The 19,120-nt window shown below is 46.2% G+C and overlaps 1 protein-coding gene across 15 annotated transcripts in view; it reads right to left on the bottom strand.

Moving 5' to 3' along the window:
* Window positions 1-19,120, bottom strand: part of tns1b (tensin 1b) — a 94,351-nt gene that overhangs the window by 28,172 nt on the left and 47,059 nt on the right. For 10 of the 15 annotated variants that reach the window (XM_055052858.1, XM_055052851.1, XM_055052859.1 and 7 more), the window contains 13 exons: window positions 11,451-11,492; window positions 9,084-9,133; window positions 8,024-8,195; window positions 5,487-5,537; window positions 5,287-5,409; window positions 4,112-4,176; window positions 3,526-3,609; window positions 3,297-3,409; window positions 3,145-3,205; window positions 2,505-2,580; window positions 538-667; window positions 397-460; window positions 175-299 (listed from right to left, as the gene is read on the bottom strand). In XM_055052858.1, coding sequence (XP_054908833.1) covers window positions 175-299; window positions 397-460; window positions 538-667; window positions 2,505-2,580; window positions 3,145-3,205; window positions 3,297-3,409; window positions 3,526-3,609; window positions 4,112-4,176; window positions 5,287-5,409; window positions 5,487-5,537; window positions 8,024-8,195; window positions 9,084-9,133; window positions 11,451-11,492 — 1,156 coding nt within the window. Of the gene's footprint in view, window positions 1-174; window positions 300-394; window positions 461-537; window positions 668-2,504; window positions 2,581-3,144; window positions 3,206-3,296; window positions 3,410-3,525; window positions 3,610-4,111; window positions 4,177-5,286; window positions 5,410-5,486; window positions 5,538-8,023; window positions 8,196-9,083; window positions 9,134-10,540; window positions 11,005-11,450; window positions 11,493-19,120 lie in introns of those variants that run through there. The other 5 variants (XM_055052853.1, XM_055052866.1, XM_055052857.1 and 2 more) reach the window with 3 other exon arrangements.

Genomic DNA, 19,120 nt, shown 5'->3' with positions numbered 1-19,120 from the left:
ACTGGAGACAAATCTGGTGCACTGGGAAGAACTGGTTAAAGCCCCTGGAGGAGAGTCATAAAACAGTGTACTGACCCAAACCGCTCAGGAAGAACCGGCATTTAATCAGCTGTTCCACCTGAACAATATTTGCAGAGTTTTGCTCCTCTTGAATATTTAAACTCTGTTTCTCACCATCTGTGGTGTCCTCGCAGATCTGGTTGAAGTTTTCATAGGAATCCCAGCGAATCAGAGGATCCTGGGTGTTGTAGTCAACCGAGACGGTCGGCCCGTTTTCCAGGTGGTCCATACCTTGACCAGGAGTACAAAGAGACGGAGCAGAAGACGTGAATGTCTTTACATCAGACGCTTGGACTCTACAGTGACTGACGGGTTCGAACTCACTGATGCTTACCATGGATTTTCTCTGGTCCAAAGGAGAAAATAAACTCTACTTTTCCATATTCCGGAAACCTGTCGTCTGAACAAAGGAAGCATTTTAGAGTATGGATCATTTTTGCATCCAACAGGTGAAACCCAGAGGAGAAGCTCCGTTACCTTTAAACGTCTCGTCCAGCTCGTCCTTCCCAAACACGATTCCCAGGTCATGGACGGCGCAGGTGTGGAACTGGACCCGGAACATCACGTCTCTGCAGGGGCTGCGGTAGCGTTTGTGGTAGCACTTCAGCTGGGGGTCAAACAGTGCAGACAGAGGTCACCATCAGACCGCTCGATGGTTCACAGACTGCTACAGCACCGCATGTCCTCTGACCCAGAGCCCGTCTAGGTTCTAACAGCTGCTGGTAGGAATGAGCACAGAGAGGCTATGTGGTGCTGAAGCTCATGACCTTTAACCCCCGGACAAAGGAAGTGCTGTTCTGAGAACAATATTTTCTATGTTTTTTTAGCATTTCAGGGCCACATTAACAATCGCTCACATTCATGTAACGTTGCTTGATTCAAACTTGTTAGCATGTGGCTAATGGTTGGAATCAGGTTCAGGGTGGCCATTTTCCCACCAGGCCCCCAAAATCTCTGTGCAAATGTACAGAAATTCATTCAGATGAATGAATGAATTTATTCATCTGACTGTTCAGGATCAATTTCAACAATAAAGATAAATCAGAACCCCGGCCCCCGTCGGGTCGGCCCCCTCGGGTCGGCCCCCGTCGGGTCGGCCCCCTCGGGTCGGCCCCGTCGGGTCGGCCCCCGTTGGGTTGGGCCCCCTCGGGTCGGGCCCCCCGGCCCACAATGGCATCATCTCCGTTTCTGTAATCACAACAAGAGGCATCGGCGCGGCTAATCATTAATTCAGTAGAATCCATCAGTCCGCCTTAAACACGGGATGAAATACGAGTCCAGGTCTGTGGCCAGAAGCAGAACCGCAGAGCGGTGGTTCTGATGGACCTGGGGGACTCGGCTCATGGAGAACTTTATGGTTTCAGCGACAGGATGGAAATAAAACCAATTACAGGACTGGCGGACCGGATCTCCCACAGAACCGGTTGTCAGAGTGAAGGCGGGCCGCCGCGGTCCGCTGCTGCTCGGCGGCTTCCAGAAACACACTGTGTGCTAATGAGGCTCTATAAACAGGATCCAGTCCCAAAGTTTTCCCCTCGTTTTACTGCTTCTGTCAATAATCCCATAAACCGCCGCGGGGCGTTCGTACAGCGCCGGCTCTTCCACGGCCGTCTTGTTGGGAAAACCCAACAAGATTCCCCAGAACCCGGACTCACTGCCTGCTGGGCATGATGCTTTTTACAGGATCTAAAATGATCATTACTGAGGAAAATATAGAAGTTTAAACTGTTTCTGGTCAGGAAGAGGTTTTTATGAGGTTCTATTGTAAAGTGTTAGCAGCAGCAGGTTTGCCTGAGCCCGGCGGTTCGGATGCCGGGGCAGCGATCCAGCATCCCGCCGCGTTTAGAGACAAATATGTGAAAATATCACCAGGTAATTATGTTATCGGATGACACTATTAACAATACCGAAGCACCAGCTGAAGTCTTAAAGCCCAACATTAAAACCCTAAAATAAACAAAACGATGTTTATTTTAAGAGCCAATGAAGCCTGGTGACCCGCCAGGCTGATAATGTACTGCAGGAAAAGTGAGCAACAATTTGGGTTATTTAGCTCATTATAAGAAAATAAAGAGGGCATTCACCATTTCACCATGTTATTCATTCATTCATTATTAAATGCCAGTTTCAGACTAAATATTTAGATTGAAAGTAAAAATTGAGCTGCACATCAGGAGCTTGTGGACAACAGAAATGTAAGTTTAAAGAAATGAGCAGCATTTCATGCACAGTGAGGACAGATATGAACATTTGGGTTTGTCACTGATAATTTTACATTTTATTATTTATTAAACATCACATGTATGGCTTCCCATCACTAAACATTTATTGATTTAGGTCCAAACATTCTTATGGATTCCCAAAGGAAAGTTCCTGAGAGGAACTGGACATTTACTGGAACCAGTAGGAACCTGCCCTCCTTCCCAGTGACCACCAGTTCTTACCAGGATGTCTCCTTTCAGAAGAAGACCGGGCTCAATGGTGATGCAGATGCTGGTCTGGCTGTCGCCTTGAACGTTGCTGCAGGAAGAAGAGACAACATGTCAGATGATGGCATCATCTTCCTGGTTACAGTGGCGGAAACGGCCAACGCCATCCCACTGCCGGGTGGATACGAGCCCATTTGTTCTTCAGGAGTGACCACATGGTGCAGAAGGTCTGGGAGGTTTTCTCACCCAACTGGGGGAAAATGACCAAGGAGCTCAGTGAAGATCTGAGATTCACAAAAGTTGGGAAATCTTCCTGGAAATTCCCAAATCATCACTTCAAGCGTTTCTTCAACTGGAGTACCATAGAAGAAGAGCTGGATCATCCCCTCAATTGAAAGGAAGTTGTGTTTTCCCTCTGACTGTTGGAACCCTGAAGGGTCCTCATGTAGGAACAACCCTGAGGGCGTCCAGACGGATGCCTGACTGGCTCATTGGCTCTCTAGTCTCTAATTAATATCTTATACCTCCTGAACAAGAGAGGAGGGGATACGAGGCAATAAAGGAAAATCAGGGGCTTTATTATCCAGCCCTTACGAGTTCTCCATCCTTGGAATCTTGTAAAAGTGTTTGAGAATGAGCGTCTGTTGGGACTTACTAGATCCCAGATGTGTAGACGGGCTGCATGGCCTGGTAGATTTTCAGGAAGGGACGGCAACCTGCGGCAGAAACAGCTGTTAGAAAACGGCCGCAGGCGTCGGCCGCAGGCGTCGGCCGGAGGGAGGCGGTAGAGAGCTGCAGGACACTGACCTCCTTTGGACTCAAAGTCTGGGATGCCGTGCATGATGACGTGATGAAGGAACAGCGGCTTGTTGTTGATCTTGATCTGGCCGGAGAGTAAGCCCCTGAAGTACTCCACATACCTGAAGGATCAGAGAACCGGGAACACAGATGATGAAAGTCATTGTTCCTAATCCAACAGCTCGTTACATGCAGGATGTCTAAACAGACAAGATCACATGGTCATCGGGTCACTGACCTTTTCTGAGACGGCTGGCCCACAGGAAGAACTTTGTCTTCGTAGAAGCGCTTCATGGCGAAGCGGTCCAGAGCCTGGTCAGCGCTGCAGACAGAGACCAGGTTAGCATGTCTGCACCCAGCAGAGCCGCTTACCGCAACCACCACCACCTTCATGATTAACGTAGCAACCATTACCGTTTCTATCTTTCATTTGTAAACCTGATTTACCCATAATCCATCAGACTCATCACATTCGGGCAGCTTGCTGCTAATAAAGGCTCTCAGGTTGCTAACTTCAGAAAAGCTTCCAGGATAATCAGATTAAGGCAGAAAGTGAAGCTTGTGAAGGGAACCGATCTGAAAACATCATGTGTTCGTCTGATTGTTACCGTTTGATCCTAAAAACAAACCCATGAAAAAAAGAGCAGAGACCGTCTGGCATAATCCGAGTCTTATGATGCACAGACAGTTTAGCTAACTTGCTGCTTTCTGCTCATAATTATATGGAGCGTATCTCATTGTTTTTGATAACTTGGCTGCTCCTGAGGAAGATGTGTGAACATGTTGGGTCCGGTCGTCAACATGGCGCCTGACTCTGGACCCACCTGGCAGATATGTTGCTGTAGTGCATGTAGGCTGCCACCACCACGCCGGTTCTGCCCCGGTTCCCCTGAAAACAGACCAGAGAGGCATCAGCAAGGATCAGACCTGCAGAAGCCCGGTCCAAGTCTGGACCCGGTTCTGTTCCAGGCGGGTCTGACCGCACCGGTGGACCAGACTCATCTCCATCCCGGATCAGAGCAACGACAGCCCCGTCATCTGCAAACCTCGGGAGGTTCCCAGACAAGAACCGACCCAGTGGACCGGTTAGAAACAACTAACTGGAACCAACTGGGCTGAATGGATCAGGTTGAATTTCATTAGAAATTGGAATTTAAAATCACTTGTTAATTTTTTCAGCCAAGAAGTTTCTGAAAACAGACGATGGACGGATGTTATGACAGCGGTTAGAAGTGAACCCTGATGTTTTCTCTTGATCCTGGCACAGTTGGACTTTCCTCCGGTTCTGCAGCAGGTCGGTTGGACTTTCCTCTGGTTCTGCAGCAGGTCGGTTGGACTTTCCTCTGGTTCTGCAGCAGGTCGGTTGGACTTTCCTCTGGTTCTGCAGCAGGTCGGTTGGACTTTCCTCTGGTTCTGCAGCAGGTCGGTTGGACTTTCCTCCGGTTCTGCAGCAGATTGCGGCGACTCAAAGTGTTTCTGCCTTATAAACTGCAGCTGCTCGAACCGCTGAGCCGGTGGAAATGATTTGTTGATCTGCTGAAACCCGACACGGCCCGGTTCCTCTGAGCTACGTTTCCCAACTTTTAGAGCAATCACAATAAAAAGAGCAGCAGTCGTCATGGCAACCTGTCAGAGCAGCGCGGCGGCGTTGGGAGATTTCGGGGCATCAGCTCGGTAATTGCTCTTGGATGTCGTTTTATTGGCGCCAGATGAGTGCGGCTCGCCACAAAAGTTTAACGTGAAGCAACAACAGGGAAATATCGGTCAAGTTGAGATTTTATGGCACTGTTGAGGAAGAAAGAGTAAATAAAGCCGAGCAGCCATGATGACGGTTCTGATTGTGTTTTCCTAGGCCTGCGAGTGGAAACTGACCCAAACAAACACTCCGCCCTGTTCCACCAGGACGGGCTTCAGCACAGAGCCACAGCTGGAGCCCCAGAGAGCAGCCCACAGCCCCCCCTGCTGCCTGCAGAGGGAACTGCACCCTGCCCAGCCTCACCTTGTTGTGGATCACCACCACGTTGTGGCTGTCTGCGCTCAGCCACGTGTCCATGGCCTTACAGATGCTGCAGATCTTATCCAGAGCCGGAGCGTGGTGGTCAGGCCAGCCGAAGTCCAACACCTGGGAGGGACGAAGAGGAAGAGGAGGGTTAGATGAAGAGCAATCAGGATATGGGAGAGACGAGAGCAGAAACTCACCTTGGGATTGAGCTGACTGATGTCATAACGTTTCTCACTGAGGTTGAAGAGCTGAAAACAAAGAAAATATTAACATTAGAGACAAACTAATTTACTCAAGTTCAGATTTTTCAGATCCTAGTTGTATTGAAATACTTAAAATAATCAAAATCAGCTGTTTAGTTTAGTGGAAGCTAATGCTAAAGTGCTACATGAACATGGCGTACATCAGAAGCTAATGCTAAAGCGCTACATGAACATGGCGTACATCAGAAGCTAATGCTAAAGTGCTACATGAACATGGCGTACATCAGAAGCTAATGCTAAAATGCTACATGAACATGGCATTCATCAAAAGCTAATGCTAAATCGCTACATGAACATGGCGTTTATCAAAAGCTAATGCTGAAATGCTACATGAACATGTCGTTTATCAGAAGCTAATGCTAAAGTGCTACATGAACATGGTGTTCAACAGAAGCTAATGCTAAAGTGCTACATGAACATGGCGTTCATCAGAAGCTAATGCTAAAAGGCTACATGAACATGGCGTTCAACAGAAGCTAATGCTAAAGTGCTACATGAACATGCCGTTTATCAGAAGCTAATGCTAAAGTGCTACATGAACATGGCGTACATCAGAAGCTAATGCTAAAGCGCTACATGAACATGGCGTACATCAGAAGCTAATGCTAAAGTGCTACATGAACATGGCGTACATCAGAAGCTAATGCTAAAGTGCTACATGAACATGGCGTTCATCAAAAGCTAATGCTAAATCGCTACATGAACATGGCGTTTATCAAAAGCTAATGCTGAAATGCTACATGAACATGTCGTTTATCAGAAGCTAATGCTAAATTGCTACATGAACATGGTGTTCAACAGAAGCTAATGCTAAAGTGCTACATGAACATGGCGTTCATCAGAACCTAATGCTAAAGGCTACATGAACATGGCGTTCAACAGAAGCTAATGCTAAAGTGCTACATGAACATGGCGTTCATCAGAAGCTAATGCTAAAGTGCTACATGAACATGGCGTTCATCAGAAGCTAATGCTAAAGTGCTACATGAACATGGCGTTCATCAGAAGCTAATGCTAAAGTGCTACATGAACATGGCGTTCTTCAGAAGCTAATGCTAAAAGGCTACATGAACATGGTGTTCATCAGAAGCTAATGCTAAAAGGCTACATGAACATGGCGTTCATCAGAAGCTAATGCTAAAGTGCTACATGAACATGGCGTTCATCAGAAGCTAATGCTAAAGCGCTACATGAACATGGCGTTCATCAAAAGCTAATGCTAAAGTGCTACATGAACATGTCGTTTATCAAAAGCTAATGCTAAAGTGCTACATGAACATGGCGTTAATCAGAAGCTAATGCTAAAGTGCTACATGAACATGGTGTTCAACAGAAGCTAATGCGAAAGTGCTACATGACCATGGGGTTCATCAGAAGATAATGCTAAAAGGCTACATGAACATGGCGTTCAACAGAAGCTAATGCTAAAGTGCTACATGAACATGGCGTACATCAGAAGCTAATGCTAAAAGACTACATGAACATGGCGTTCATCAAAAGCTAATGCTAAAGGGCTACATGAACATGCCGTTTATCAGAAGCTAATGCTAAAGTGCTACATGAACATGCCGTTTATCAGAAGCTAATGCTAAAGTGCTACATGAACATGGCGTTCATCAGAAGCTAATGCTAAAGCGCTACATGAACATGGCGTTCATCAAAAGCTAATGCTAAAGTGCTACATGAACATGGTGTTCATCACAAGCTAATGCTAAAGTGCTACATGAAACATGGTGTTCATCAGAAGCTAATGCTAAAGGGCTACATGAACATGGCGTTCATCAGAAGCTAATGCTGAAGTGCTACATGAACATGGCGTTCATCAGAAGCTAATGCTAAAGTGCTACATGAACATGGTGTTCAACAGAAGCTAATGCTAAAGTGCTACATGAACATGGCGTTCATCAGAAGCTAATGCTAAAGTGCTACATGAACATGGTGTTCAACAGAAGCTAATGCTAAAGTGCTACATGAACATGGCGTTCATCAGAAGCTAATGCTGAAGTGCTACATGAACATGGCGTTCATCAGAAGCTAATGCTAAAGTGCTACATGAACATGGTGTTCAACAGAAGCTAATGCTAAAGTGCTACATGAACATGGCGTTCATCAGAAGCTAATGCTGAAGTGCTGCCTTGTGTCATAAGGAAACGATCAAGAAATGTGAATTTTTGCAAGTATTTCTTTGAATTACTCTCTTGTTTGGTAATGTAAATGCTAAAGCGTTAAGCTAAAAAATTAGCTCTTTAATTAGCTGAAGGTGAAAACATCTCCAAAGCTACAATTAATGAACTAGTAGCATGGATCTCCATGACAACATCAGCTGCTACCTGCAGCTAACTGTTGCTTGGAAAAAGTCTTTTCTTTTCTACCATCACAAATGTAAACGTGTAGTTTGATGGATTTTAGCATTAGCTGAATCTCAGAAAATGTATCTCCTGGTGGAGTTTGGACAGGAACTGTTCTGGTACCAGGTAGCTGTGTCCGTGTTTGGAGCGCAGCATGGACGCCACCTCCCTCAGGTTGGCGGCGTAGCTCTGCTCCTCCACGCTGCTGGGGAACGACACGGAGATGATCCGCTCTGTGATGTAGATCAGGTCCAGTTCGTAGCCTTCGTCCAGCGCCTGGAGGAGACTCGCGCTCCTGCAGGCAAACAGCCCAGATCAGAGGTTCTGCCGCTCGCTCACATTCCTGCACCTCAAACATCCTAATATGGAGACGAAGAGCCTGCAGGATAAACACTGAATCCACAGCGACATCAGTCACTTCCTGCAGCTGATCGCTGGGGGGATTCAGAGAAATGTGAGCGCCTCACAAGTTCATCATGTGATGAAGGGAAGGATTCTGACTGGACGGCTCGGAGTCAGATCGGGTTGGTTCTGACATGAGTCAGGAAAAAAAATCAGAACTGACTAACCGGATCATTTAATTTGAATTAATCTACCAGAACTCAACAGAGTAACGAAACCTAAACCTTTTCTTGCAGATTCAGTGTCTAAATTGGTCCCTGAAGGTCGTGACTGAACGTTTCTGGGCCAATTATTATATTTTCATGTTTAATTCTCAATATTTAACCTAAAGGGTCTCAGTGCTGCCCTCAATGGGTTGAATGTTGGTACTGCAGTTAGATTTTCCTATTGGTTCCAGCGTCACATTCTGGTATCAAACCAGACACCAGTCTGACACGCCCCCTGGTGGCGGGTCAGGAGGTGGAGTAGCAGCCTTGCTAGCATTGATTGTTAGCGTTACTGAACTTTGCGTGTGTGACGTGGAGCGACTCGCCGTCGGTCAGCTGCTGCTGGGAAGAGACGCCAGATCTGTGGCTCGTCAGTTTGTTGAAAGATTAAAGAACCCAGAAACTTTTCATCTTGTAGCCAAACGAGTCACTGGCTGCTCCATTTGTCACAATTAGTTTTTGGGAAAACAGACGCTGCAAAGTCAACTTTATTCCATCAAACATTGCTTCCTGATCTTAATTTCTCCATTTTTATCACTACGGATGAACAGACTGATGGGACGAGGGGAACCGACCTGGACGGTCGTCTCCGTGACTCCAAGCTCTTCGAGGATTTGGTTGAACCCTGAAAATGACAGAAAACCAACAAGCATCAAAAATCTGAGATAAATGCTTCGATCTAAACTGATGAACTGAAACATGATGGGACAGAAACAGAGAATCTGTAGAAAACAGAACCAGAACCAGGAGCTCTGAGCGGATCAGAGCTGCAGCTCTGATCTTCACGGTTCTCATTTATGGTTCAGTCAGCAGATCAGAGCGAAACTCTGCGGCAGTAAAACCCTCAACATGACGGAGACCATGAGGCTGTGTGTGTGTGTGTGTGTGTGTGTGTGTGTGTGTGTGTGTGTGTGTGTGTGTGTGTGTGTGTGTGTGTGTGTGTCTGGTTCACATGACGTGTTCCTGCAGCAGCAGGGAGGTTTGGATCTGGAGGTGCCTGACTCTGTTTGGCTCCACTGAACCCGACAGAGACGGAGGCCCGGGAGGCCCAACCCCCCCTCCTCTTGGTGGGGGGGGTTTGGTGGGGTCACATGACCCTGAGGGGGTTTAACCCTCTGTGCTCCTCCAGCAAACTGAACCCATCTGCAGCAGCAGGAAGATCTCAGAGTACCATGGAGACCAGATAAAAGTCCCAGTTTGGCTTCCAGCTTCACGTCATTCTGTTTCAAAGCTCTGAAATCTGATTTGTTTGTCAACATAAATCAGCTGTTGGTTCAATGAGCTGCACATCCCACATCATGACTACCCCACCACTCTGCCTGGAGCCACCGTTTCCACAGCGACTGTAAATAAAGACATGGAGAGCAGAAGGTTTCCCATGAGCAGCAGCCAGTAGATCCTGACATTCTGCAGAGGAACATCAGGGAAGCAGCATTCCTCCGTTCTGATGATTACAGGAAAACTCCCAGGGGATTCATGGGAATCTGGAGATCCGGGCGATACGCTCTAATGAGGACATTCCTGCAGTCCGAGCCGCAGCGTAAAACTTCGGACTGCATGGGTTTGCTCCTGCCGTTCCACGAAGCTGCAGCCGAACCAGGCAGGCACAGAGCGACCCGATCGTTAGCCTCAGGCTTCCAGCAGCTCCGCTTTCCTCTGAATGGAGCTTTTTATGAGCCGCAACGTTTCAATCAAAGCGCAGCCATGTGGGGAAGTAAAGGAAATCAAACTTTCACTGTCTGGCCTGTAAAAACGTGAAGCAGCAGCAGAAACCGTCGCCGCTCCCTGAAATCCTGAAGCTGTGGCGGTTAAACGTGCCTCCAGGTCGACCCGGCCCGGCCCGGCCCGGCCCGGCCTGGCCCGGCCCGGCCAGGCCGGGCGCGGGACAGACGCATGAATCCTGGAGAGGTGGAGGAGGTGGGACCAGATGAGAACCATCTGGAGGGCGACTTCAACAAATTACACATCAGAGCCGGAGGATGGAGGAGAACCGAGCCGAGCCGAGCCGAGCCGCCGCCCGCCTGCATCCTACCTTCCTGAAGAGGTGACCCGTGCTCCAGCGCCATGCCCCCCTCAGGGAGGACAGCCGCCGCCGCAGAGAGCCGCCGCGGTTCATCTCCAGAGCAGCACTGAACTTTCCTCCGGAGACCTCTCCCTCTTCCCTCTCAGCCCAGAAGAAAAAAGTTCTAATTTTAGGCCAAGCGGGCCGAGCAGAACTCCTCCCTCCCCCTCCAGCCAGCTCTGCCCTGATGCTCGGACTCCCCGCCTCCAAACTTCCCCCCATGTGGGACTGAAGCCGTTTGTTCACATCAACATCTTTTCCCTGCATGGATCCGAGGATCTGAGCTGCTGGTGGAAAGTCAAGCAGAGGTGAAGCGACGCGGTGAAGGAGTCAAGAGACGAGGCAAAGCCAAGCCGGCGTCCGCCTGGCATCGAGCGACCAGAACTCGCCGCCGCCGTCCTGCAGGAAGCATCACAAGCAGAACCTCTGGCTGCGTTTTCTGCTCCCAGTTTGGACCCAGGCTAAAAGTAGAAAACCTTGTTTAGGAGCTGAGCTGGCGCTCCAGTCTGGGCGAAGCTCGGAAATGCCGATAAAAGCGACCACACACACAAACAAAGACAAACCGTGGGAAAGAAACCGCCAGAGGAAAACGAGTCCAAACCAAACCGGGTCTAAAGAGTCGCTACGGATCACAGCAGGATCCAGAACCTGATCTCACTGGACCAGGTTATGAAATTCATCTTTAACGATAATAAAAATGTTCAACGATAACCTGAAACTTCAACCTGCAGCAGAATCACATCACTGATCAATAAAGAGGAAAATATGACCAAAAAATACATAAAAACAACTGAAATAACTAATAAATATTATATAATAAAATAATTGTAATAATAATTAATAAAATGACAGCATGAACAAAGAGTCAGTCTGGACTCACCATGGTGTCTGCATGCTTGAGAGCGAGGCTGGTGCTGGGAGCCTGAGGAGAGGAAACGGAGATCATCAACACCAGCAACCTGGAAACTACATCAACCTGGAAACTACATCAACCTGGAAACTACAGCAACCTGGAAACTACATCAACCTGGAAACTACATCAACCTGGAAACTACATCAACCTGGAAACTACAGCAACCTGGAAACTACATCAACCTGGAAACTACATCAACCTGGAAACTACATCAACCTGGAAACTACATCAACCTGGAAACTACATCAACCTGGAAACTACATCAACCTGGAAACCACAGCAACCTGGAAACTACAGCAACCTGGAAACTACAGCAACCTGGAAACTACAGCAACCTGGAAACTACATCAACCTGGAAACTACATCAACCTGGAAACTACATCAACCTGGAAACTACATCAACCTGGAAACTACAGCAACCTGGAAACTACAGCAACCTGGAAACTACAGCAACCTGGAAACTACAGCAACCTGGAAACTACAGCAACCTGGAAACTACAGCAACCTGGAAACTACAGCAACCTGGAAACTACAGCAACCTGGAAACCACAGCAACCTGGAAACTACAGCAACCTGGAAACTACAGCAACCTGGAAACCACAGCAACCTGGAAACCACAGCAACCTGGAAACTACAGCAACCTGGAAACTACATCAACCTGGAAACTACAGCAACCTGGAAACTACAGCAACCTGGAAACTACAGCAACCTGGAAACTACAGCAACCTGGAAACTACATCAACCTGGAAACCACAGGAACCTTTAATCAGCTCATATTTACGAGCCGGCGGGCGGCGGCGGCGGCGGCGGCCATGATGTCGCTCAGTGAGTCAAAGTCATTAATCTTCGAACTGGACAAATATTTACACAAAGAGACAAAATCAGCCAAGAGCAGAAGATCCATTACCTTATAGAGCAACACGGAGAGAGAGAGGAAGGGGCGAGAGAGAGAGATGGAGAGAGCGGCAAGAGAGAAAGAGAGAAATTTGAAAGTGAAAAAAATATCAAACATATTTTCAAGTTTTATTTCAGTTTCAGATCATTTTTTTCAATCTGTCTTTTTAAAGAAACTTTGTCCTCAATGTAGCTCCGTATGTTTCACCATCAGTAGATCCAGGTGTCAGATCTGGGCGGAGCCTGTGACAGAGGCTGTGATTGGATGAGCAACATCATCATCTTCAGATGAAGAAATGTTTGTTTTGTTCCAACATTGGGACGGTGGAACCGTTACCACAGCAACCGGGACGCAAACAGGAAGTTGCTTTACATTTTTGTTGCTGCTGTTTTCATTTCGCCAACATTTACAGATGATGACAAGTTTCAAAGTTTCGAACATGTTTGTCTTGTGGCAGGCTGCAGAGCGGCCGTCCCGCGTCGGCCCACAGCATGACCTGCCTCTGCAGGGAGCCGCAGCGTAAACAGACAGAAGTCAGGGGGTAAATTATAGTCTGACCCAACGGCCGAGAATACCCGCCGAACGCCCAGAAGAAACCGCCGGCCTTCGTCCCTTCAGTCCTGGAAGGAGCCTGCAGGACGCAGCGGGCTGCTGTTAGCGGTGCTAAATGCAGCCTGCGGCGCGCAGCCACAGGCATCTCACACACACACACACACACACACACACACACACACACACACACACACACACACACACACACACACACACACACACACACACACACACACACACACACAGCCTGTTGTGTGTTTATGCAGCAGGACCAGCCCGGTGCTTCAACATGCGTTTCCTCTTTGTGTAATTGCAGCCAGATGGCCGGAGGAAGTGTGAGCGCGTTGGAGCCGACAGCGGAGAAACTTTGTTTGGTCCACATTTGGAGGGAAACACAGGAAGTTTAGTTTACGTCTTCAGAGTCGAATCATTCAGAATATTCTAGTTAAAACATAAAAACGTTTAGGTTTCAGTCAGTCGATGAAAACTACTCGAATCAGAAAACTGGAGGCTCTGGTCCCAGGAAGCTGGTCTGTGAAGGGATGATATTGATGATTAGGATTTTAGTGATGTTGGGATGTTTATGGGATGCTATTGGCTCACAGCAACCAGTTCATGCTACCTTTAGCTTTATAGTAACGACCAACTGAACGGCAAATTAAATAACTTGTTTCAGAACCAACTTTCATCAGATTCAAACGATGCAGCGATCAAAGAATGATGCCAAATGAAAATAAAACGCTGTTAGCACTAAAAATGCTGCATTAGTGCTAAAATGTTGCAGTATTGCTAAACTACTGTATTAGCATTAACCGCTGCATTAGCGTTAACCTCCGCATTAGCGCTAAACTGCTGCATTAGCACTAAACTGCTGCATTAGCATTAACCGCTGCATTAGCACTGAACTGCTGCATTAGCACTGAACTGCTGCATTAGCACTAAACCGCTACATTAGCACTAAACTGCTGCATTAGCGCTAAACCGCTGCATTAGCACTAAACTGCTGCATTAGCACTAAACTGCTGCATTAGCGCTAAACTGCTGCATTAGCGTTAAACCGCTGCATTAGCACTAAACTGCTGCATTAGCGCTAAACCGCTGCATTAGCGCTAAACTGCTGCATTAGCGCTAAACCGCTGCATTAACACTAAACTGCTGCATTAGCACTAAACCGCTGCATTAGCACTGAACCTCTGCATTAGCACTAAACCGCTGCATTAGCACTAAACCGCTGCATTAGCACTAAACCGCTGCATTAGCCCTAAACCGCTACATTAGCACTAAACCGCTACATTAGTGCTAAACCGCTACATTAGCGCTAAACCGCTACATTAGCGCTAAACCGCTGCATTAGCGCTAAACCACTGCATTAGCGCTAAACCGCTACATTAGCACCAAACTGCTGCATTAGGACTAAACCGCTACATTAGCGCCAGTTACTTCCTGTCCTCAACAGAAACACCCCTGATTACAAAAATGTAAATCTTTAAGTGTTTATCGATTTGATTCAGAAATGATTTTTTTGTGCAGCCTCCAAGATTCTGTTTAAATTATTCAACTGACAAAGATAATTTAACCAAAAACATTTGATTTAAACAATTTGATAAAGTTCCATCAGTTTGAACAAAAATCGGTTTCTGCATGAACTCTTTCAACTTAAATCACCTTTGTTAGGTTCGCCTGGAGCTTTCTTAAATAAAACATTTTTTAAAGACTTATTCAAAATATAATTTTACAAAAACTTAAGCAGATTAAAATTGATTTTGATCATTTTGACTTGATTCATTATCACTAAAAATTTTATTTGTTTTAAATAGCTTCTCCACTGATTTGCTTCATTTTAACAAAGGATGATGTGGAAACTGTTCAGACCCGGGAGCACCATCTTCTGTTTGCACCTGCTGGCGGTCCGATCCGGTCCGGTCCAGTCCGGTCCGGTCCGGTCCGGTCCGGTCATCCAAACCCCCGAGTCGACTGATTTTCACTTTGAAACCGATTCAAGTTTCTGGTTAAAACAAGTTTCCTCTACATCGGGTTCTGAAGCCAATTTTAAATCAGAAAATTGGAAAAAATATGATTTTACTGCAGCAGAGCAGAAACCATAAGCAAAGCCCCTAAAATGTGTAGCTGCTCCTTTAAGAGCCGGTCCGGTTCTCTGGAGTCACGCCGCGGCCGTAAGCCGAGTCAGCTGAGCATCAGCTTCTCATGTCAGACACTAAAAATAACGACTCAGCCAACAGAAAACATGAGTTTTTATCTCCTCTGAGGGAAACGGCTGAGAACAGAAACATCTCTGTCAGGCCGACCCGGTTCTGCTCCGAGTTTCCAGAACCGAACCCGGAGATTCAAACCGCCGGACTGGATCAAAACGTTCAGATTAACTCTGATAAACAATAAGAGCTTATGAAAAGGAAACCAACTTCACTTCCTGCTGGAAGGATTCTTCAGTTGCTGTGATGCAGGAAACATTTTTTCCTTCCACTCAACTTTCCATGAGCATTCCTAGCTTAATATTGTGTGTTCCCCACAACATTAAGCTGAATTTATGATTCGGATTGCAGAGATAAATAAATTCTTTATAATGTTTATAGTGCCATGTTAATTATTTCCTTTGTTTTACTTTCACACATTTGTTATCATGTGACGTTTTATGGTGGCAATTGGTTTAAAAGGCTGAAGAATGGCAGCCATCTTGAAATGCTAATGGGAAATATGAGAAACATTTGATCTGCATGTTTATGTTTGTGTTCATACTAAACAGATTTTACAGTAATAATCTGCTTACTGAGCGCGGCGTGCCGCCTCCATATTGCCCCAACCCCGCACATTCCATCTTTTAAACACGTTTCATATCAAATCCTGTTTTTTGGCCATTTAATGAACTAAAATGTGTTTAAAGTGACAGCATCCTGTAACCATGGAAACAAATCTGCTGGGCGGGTCTCCAGATATTTAAAACCAAGAAGAAATAGAAACTCCAAAACCAGTCTGGTGCTGGAAACCAGAGAGGCAGGCTGCGCCCTCTGCTGGACAAACAAGGAACTGCATGTTTGCTTCAGAGGCAGCGTGAGACACAAAGGGTTAAAACAACCAAATCAGTGAAGTTTCCCAAAAACTTCACTGATTTAAAACTAGATTCACTTTAATTCTCTGATTGGTTCAAACACTGCAGGGAAAAACTCCACAAACTCAACTTCCCAGAATTCCCTGTTCTTCCATTTAGAAACAGTGAAGTTCAGCAGGGAGATACGGCCAAAGGTACGACAGCTGGAGGGAAGGAAGGAAAGAGAGAGAAAGAAAGGACAAGAAAAGAAGGGATCAAAGAAGGATGAAGGGAAGAGAGGAAGCAAGGAAAGAGGAGGGAAGGAAAGAAAGGAAAAAGAAAGGCAATAAAGAAGGAAGAACAGAATAAGTGAAAGGAGGTAGAGAAAAGAAGACAAGAAAAGGGACAGAGAAGACAGGGGAAGAGAGGAAACAAAAGGAAGGATGAAAGGACAGGAAAAAGAAAGATGACAAGGAAGGAAGAAAGGAAGGAGGACCTCTGATGCGATGAGGAATAAATCAGAAGACTTAAGGTTTTCCTTCCCTCTTATTTTCTTTTCCAGAAATCTGTGACTCTAAATATCTAAAATTATTAAATGATCAAAATGAACTTTGATCATTTTGATCACATATTAACCCTTGTGTTGTTTAGCTGTAGAAAAATACCAAAATAATCTTTTTCCATCTTGAAATCTTATGCTTTTCCTAAATTGGCTGCGTCATTGAGAAAGTGATACTTTGTTTATGTTTTTGTTTCCATGTGGGCTGAACAGAACCAGGTACCAGGATCGTCTTATGGGTCATTTTGGACCCGTGCATCAGAAAAGCATTTAAACACCAGAAAAGAGTTCAAAGGCAACACACACACACACACACACACACACACACACACACACACACACACACACACACACACACACACACACACACACACCTTTAACCAGCTGTAGTTCACATTCTGACCACCAGATGCGGCAAAGTGCTTCTGTTAGTGTCCTGAGTGTGAGCGGTAAAAGTATCAACCAACATCTGTGGTATTTCTGAACCACCATGGCGACTTTCTCGTCCTTAAGGAGATCAAAATGTAATGAACTGTAGAAGCCAAAAGGTTCTAGAACCAGAACCGGATTATTCTTCCCTGGCACTGACATCCCATGATTCCACCCTTCAGCACGACGGCCCAGATTCTCCTCTGAAGGTTCGCTTTAATCTCCCCGTCCTTAAAGCAGGACTGCTGCCTGTGGTCGGCTTCCAAGTCGTTCTGAACGTCAGGTTTGATTTTTCCAGGATGGTCGGAATTCCCACCATGGCTGAATATCGCCGGGATCAGGCTGACCTGGAAACGCTGCGGATAAATAACATTTGTGGCTAACGCAAGAAAAAAAGAGAACATATTTAATTTCTTTTATGATCAGCTGAATCTGAATCTCATCCAAATCCCTGGAATTTTGAGGATTTAGACGAGAAAAGATTCACATTTGCTGCCAACATTTTCCCTGCAGGAAGGTAAAATATGGCGGCTGTAATCAGACGGCACCTGAACGCATCACTAAATCATCTCTGCTCCGGCAGCGAGAGCAGGAATCTGCCAAACAAGGAGCGGTGGGAACGCCGTGGAGACGCAGCGCGTCATCCAGCTCCTGATGCATGCTGGGAAGTGACAGATACTGTAAAGCTCCAGGAATGTCTTACTCACCTACATTACGCATGGAAACACCAAACTGAGAAATTCCCTGCTGTTGTCATCATCCAGACTACATGTAACCCGTCCCGGTTCTGTGCGACCCGTCCCGGTTCTGTACGACCCGTCCCGGTTCTGTGCGACCCGTCCCGGTTCTGTACGACCCGTCCCGGTTCTGGAAGTCTCTGGTTGGGTTTAAGGACTAAAACTGCTGAATCAGGACTGGGAGACAGTTTGTTGTTGGATTTAAAGACTAAACCCAACTGGTGAAGGACTTGGTTCTGAAACCACTCGGTCCGTTGAAGGCCACAGATGTTCAGTTGTCGGACTCTAGCGGCCAAGTGAGGTCCAATGGATCTCTGCTGGGCTTGAGAAATAAAACTGCTTGGTTAGAACAAGTTGATTTGATTGACTTTAACTGCCAAATGAAGACCTGGAAATGAGTTTTCCAGGTGAAGTTTTGATGATTTTCTCGGTTGGTTATGTCTGGGCAGCAGTGTCTGGGTTTGTTTTAAGGTCTAAGGTCACTTGGTTGGAATTAGGTGACAATAGACAGTTTTCTAGTTAAATTGTAAAACAAACTGATAAGTTGGGACAAGGCAACTAAAACATGACTGTTAGTGTTGAGCAACCAGGTCCAGGAGAGACCGAAGAGCTAAATCTGTCCGGTTAGGATCAGTCAAAACTGGCAACATGTCAGGTCTTCCATGAATCAGCAGCATCAGGAATCAGTTTATTAGATGTAGGGAATAAAACATGCAGGTCAGCCTCAGACATTAATGTTAAAATCAGGCAACAGTTCCTGGTTCCTGTCAATGTCCTTGTTAGGATTTCTAAATGTGACAATAAATGCAGAAACACATTAAAGATGCAGCAGCTGTTTACGTTTTGAAGGAAAACTTGCTTGGAGTGAGAAAGAGCTTCCTGCTGAGGCGACAGTGTCATGGTTGGGTTTCGGCCACAGAGCCAGTTGTTGAGGTTTGGCTTGGAAAGCGTCTGGGTTAGAGTCAGACAACAGATTTATGGGAAGATTTACAGATGAGAATTTAATCTTTGTTGGGTTTCAGCACTAAAACACAAGTTTAAGGTCAAGCAATGACTTTCAGTTGGGATGAAAATAACCGGGCTTGGATTGGTCCGCAGGCTCTCCTTGGGGTTTGTATAACTATTTAACTGTGATGAAACATCAATTTCCTACAAACGTTCCTGTTCTGGTTTGGTGTGAAAATGACTTGAGGGTTACCCGTGAGTTTCATCGTTAAGTTTAGGGACAAAACGTTATGATTAGTCGGCAGATTCCTGGCAGAGCGGTTTATGGTTCCCGTTTCCTTCAGCGAACAGAGAATTTGCCGGTTTGGTTGTGGGAGAGTGAGCTCAGAAAGGTAGAAGTGAATTTCACCCCCACCTCCCTGTGCACATCTCAACCAGATGTCTTCATGCAGAAAACATCTCGAGCAAAAAGCATCT

This window comes from Poeciliopsis prolifica, unplaced genomic scaffold, assembly GCF_027474105.1.
Source record: "Poeciliopsis prolifica strain line A6 unplaced genomic scaffold, Auburn_PproV2 SCAFFOLD036, whole genome shotgun sequence".
Taxonomy (NCBI): Eukaryota; Metazoa; Chordata; class Actinopteri; order Cyprinodontiformes; family Poeciliidae; genus Poeciliopsis; species Poeciliopsis prolifica.
Note: the sequence above shows the minus strand (reverse complement) of the source record. Positions and strands in the feature narration are given on the sequence as shown.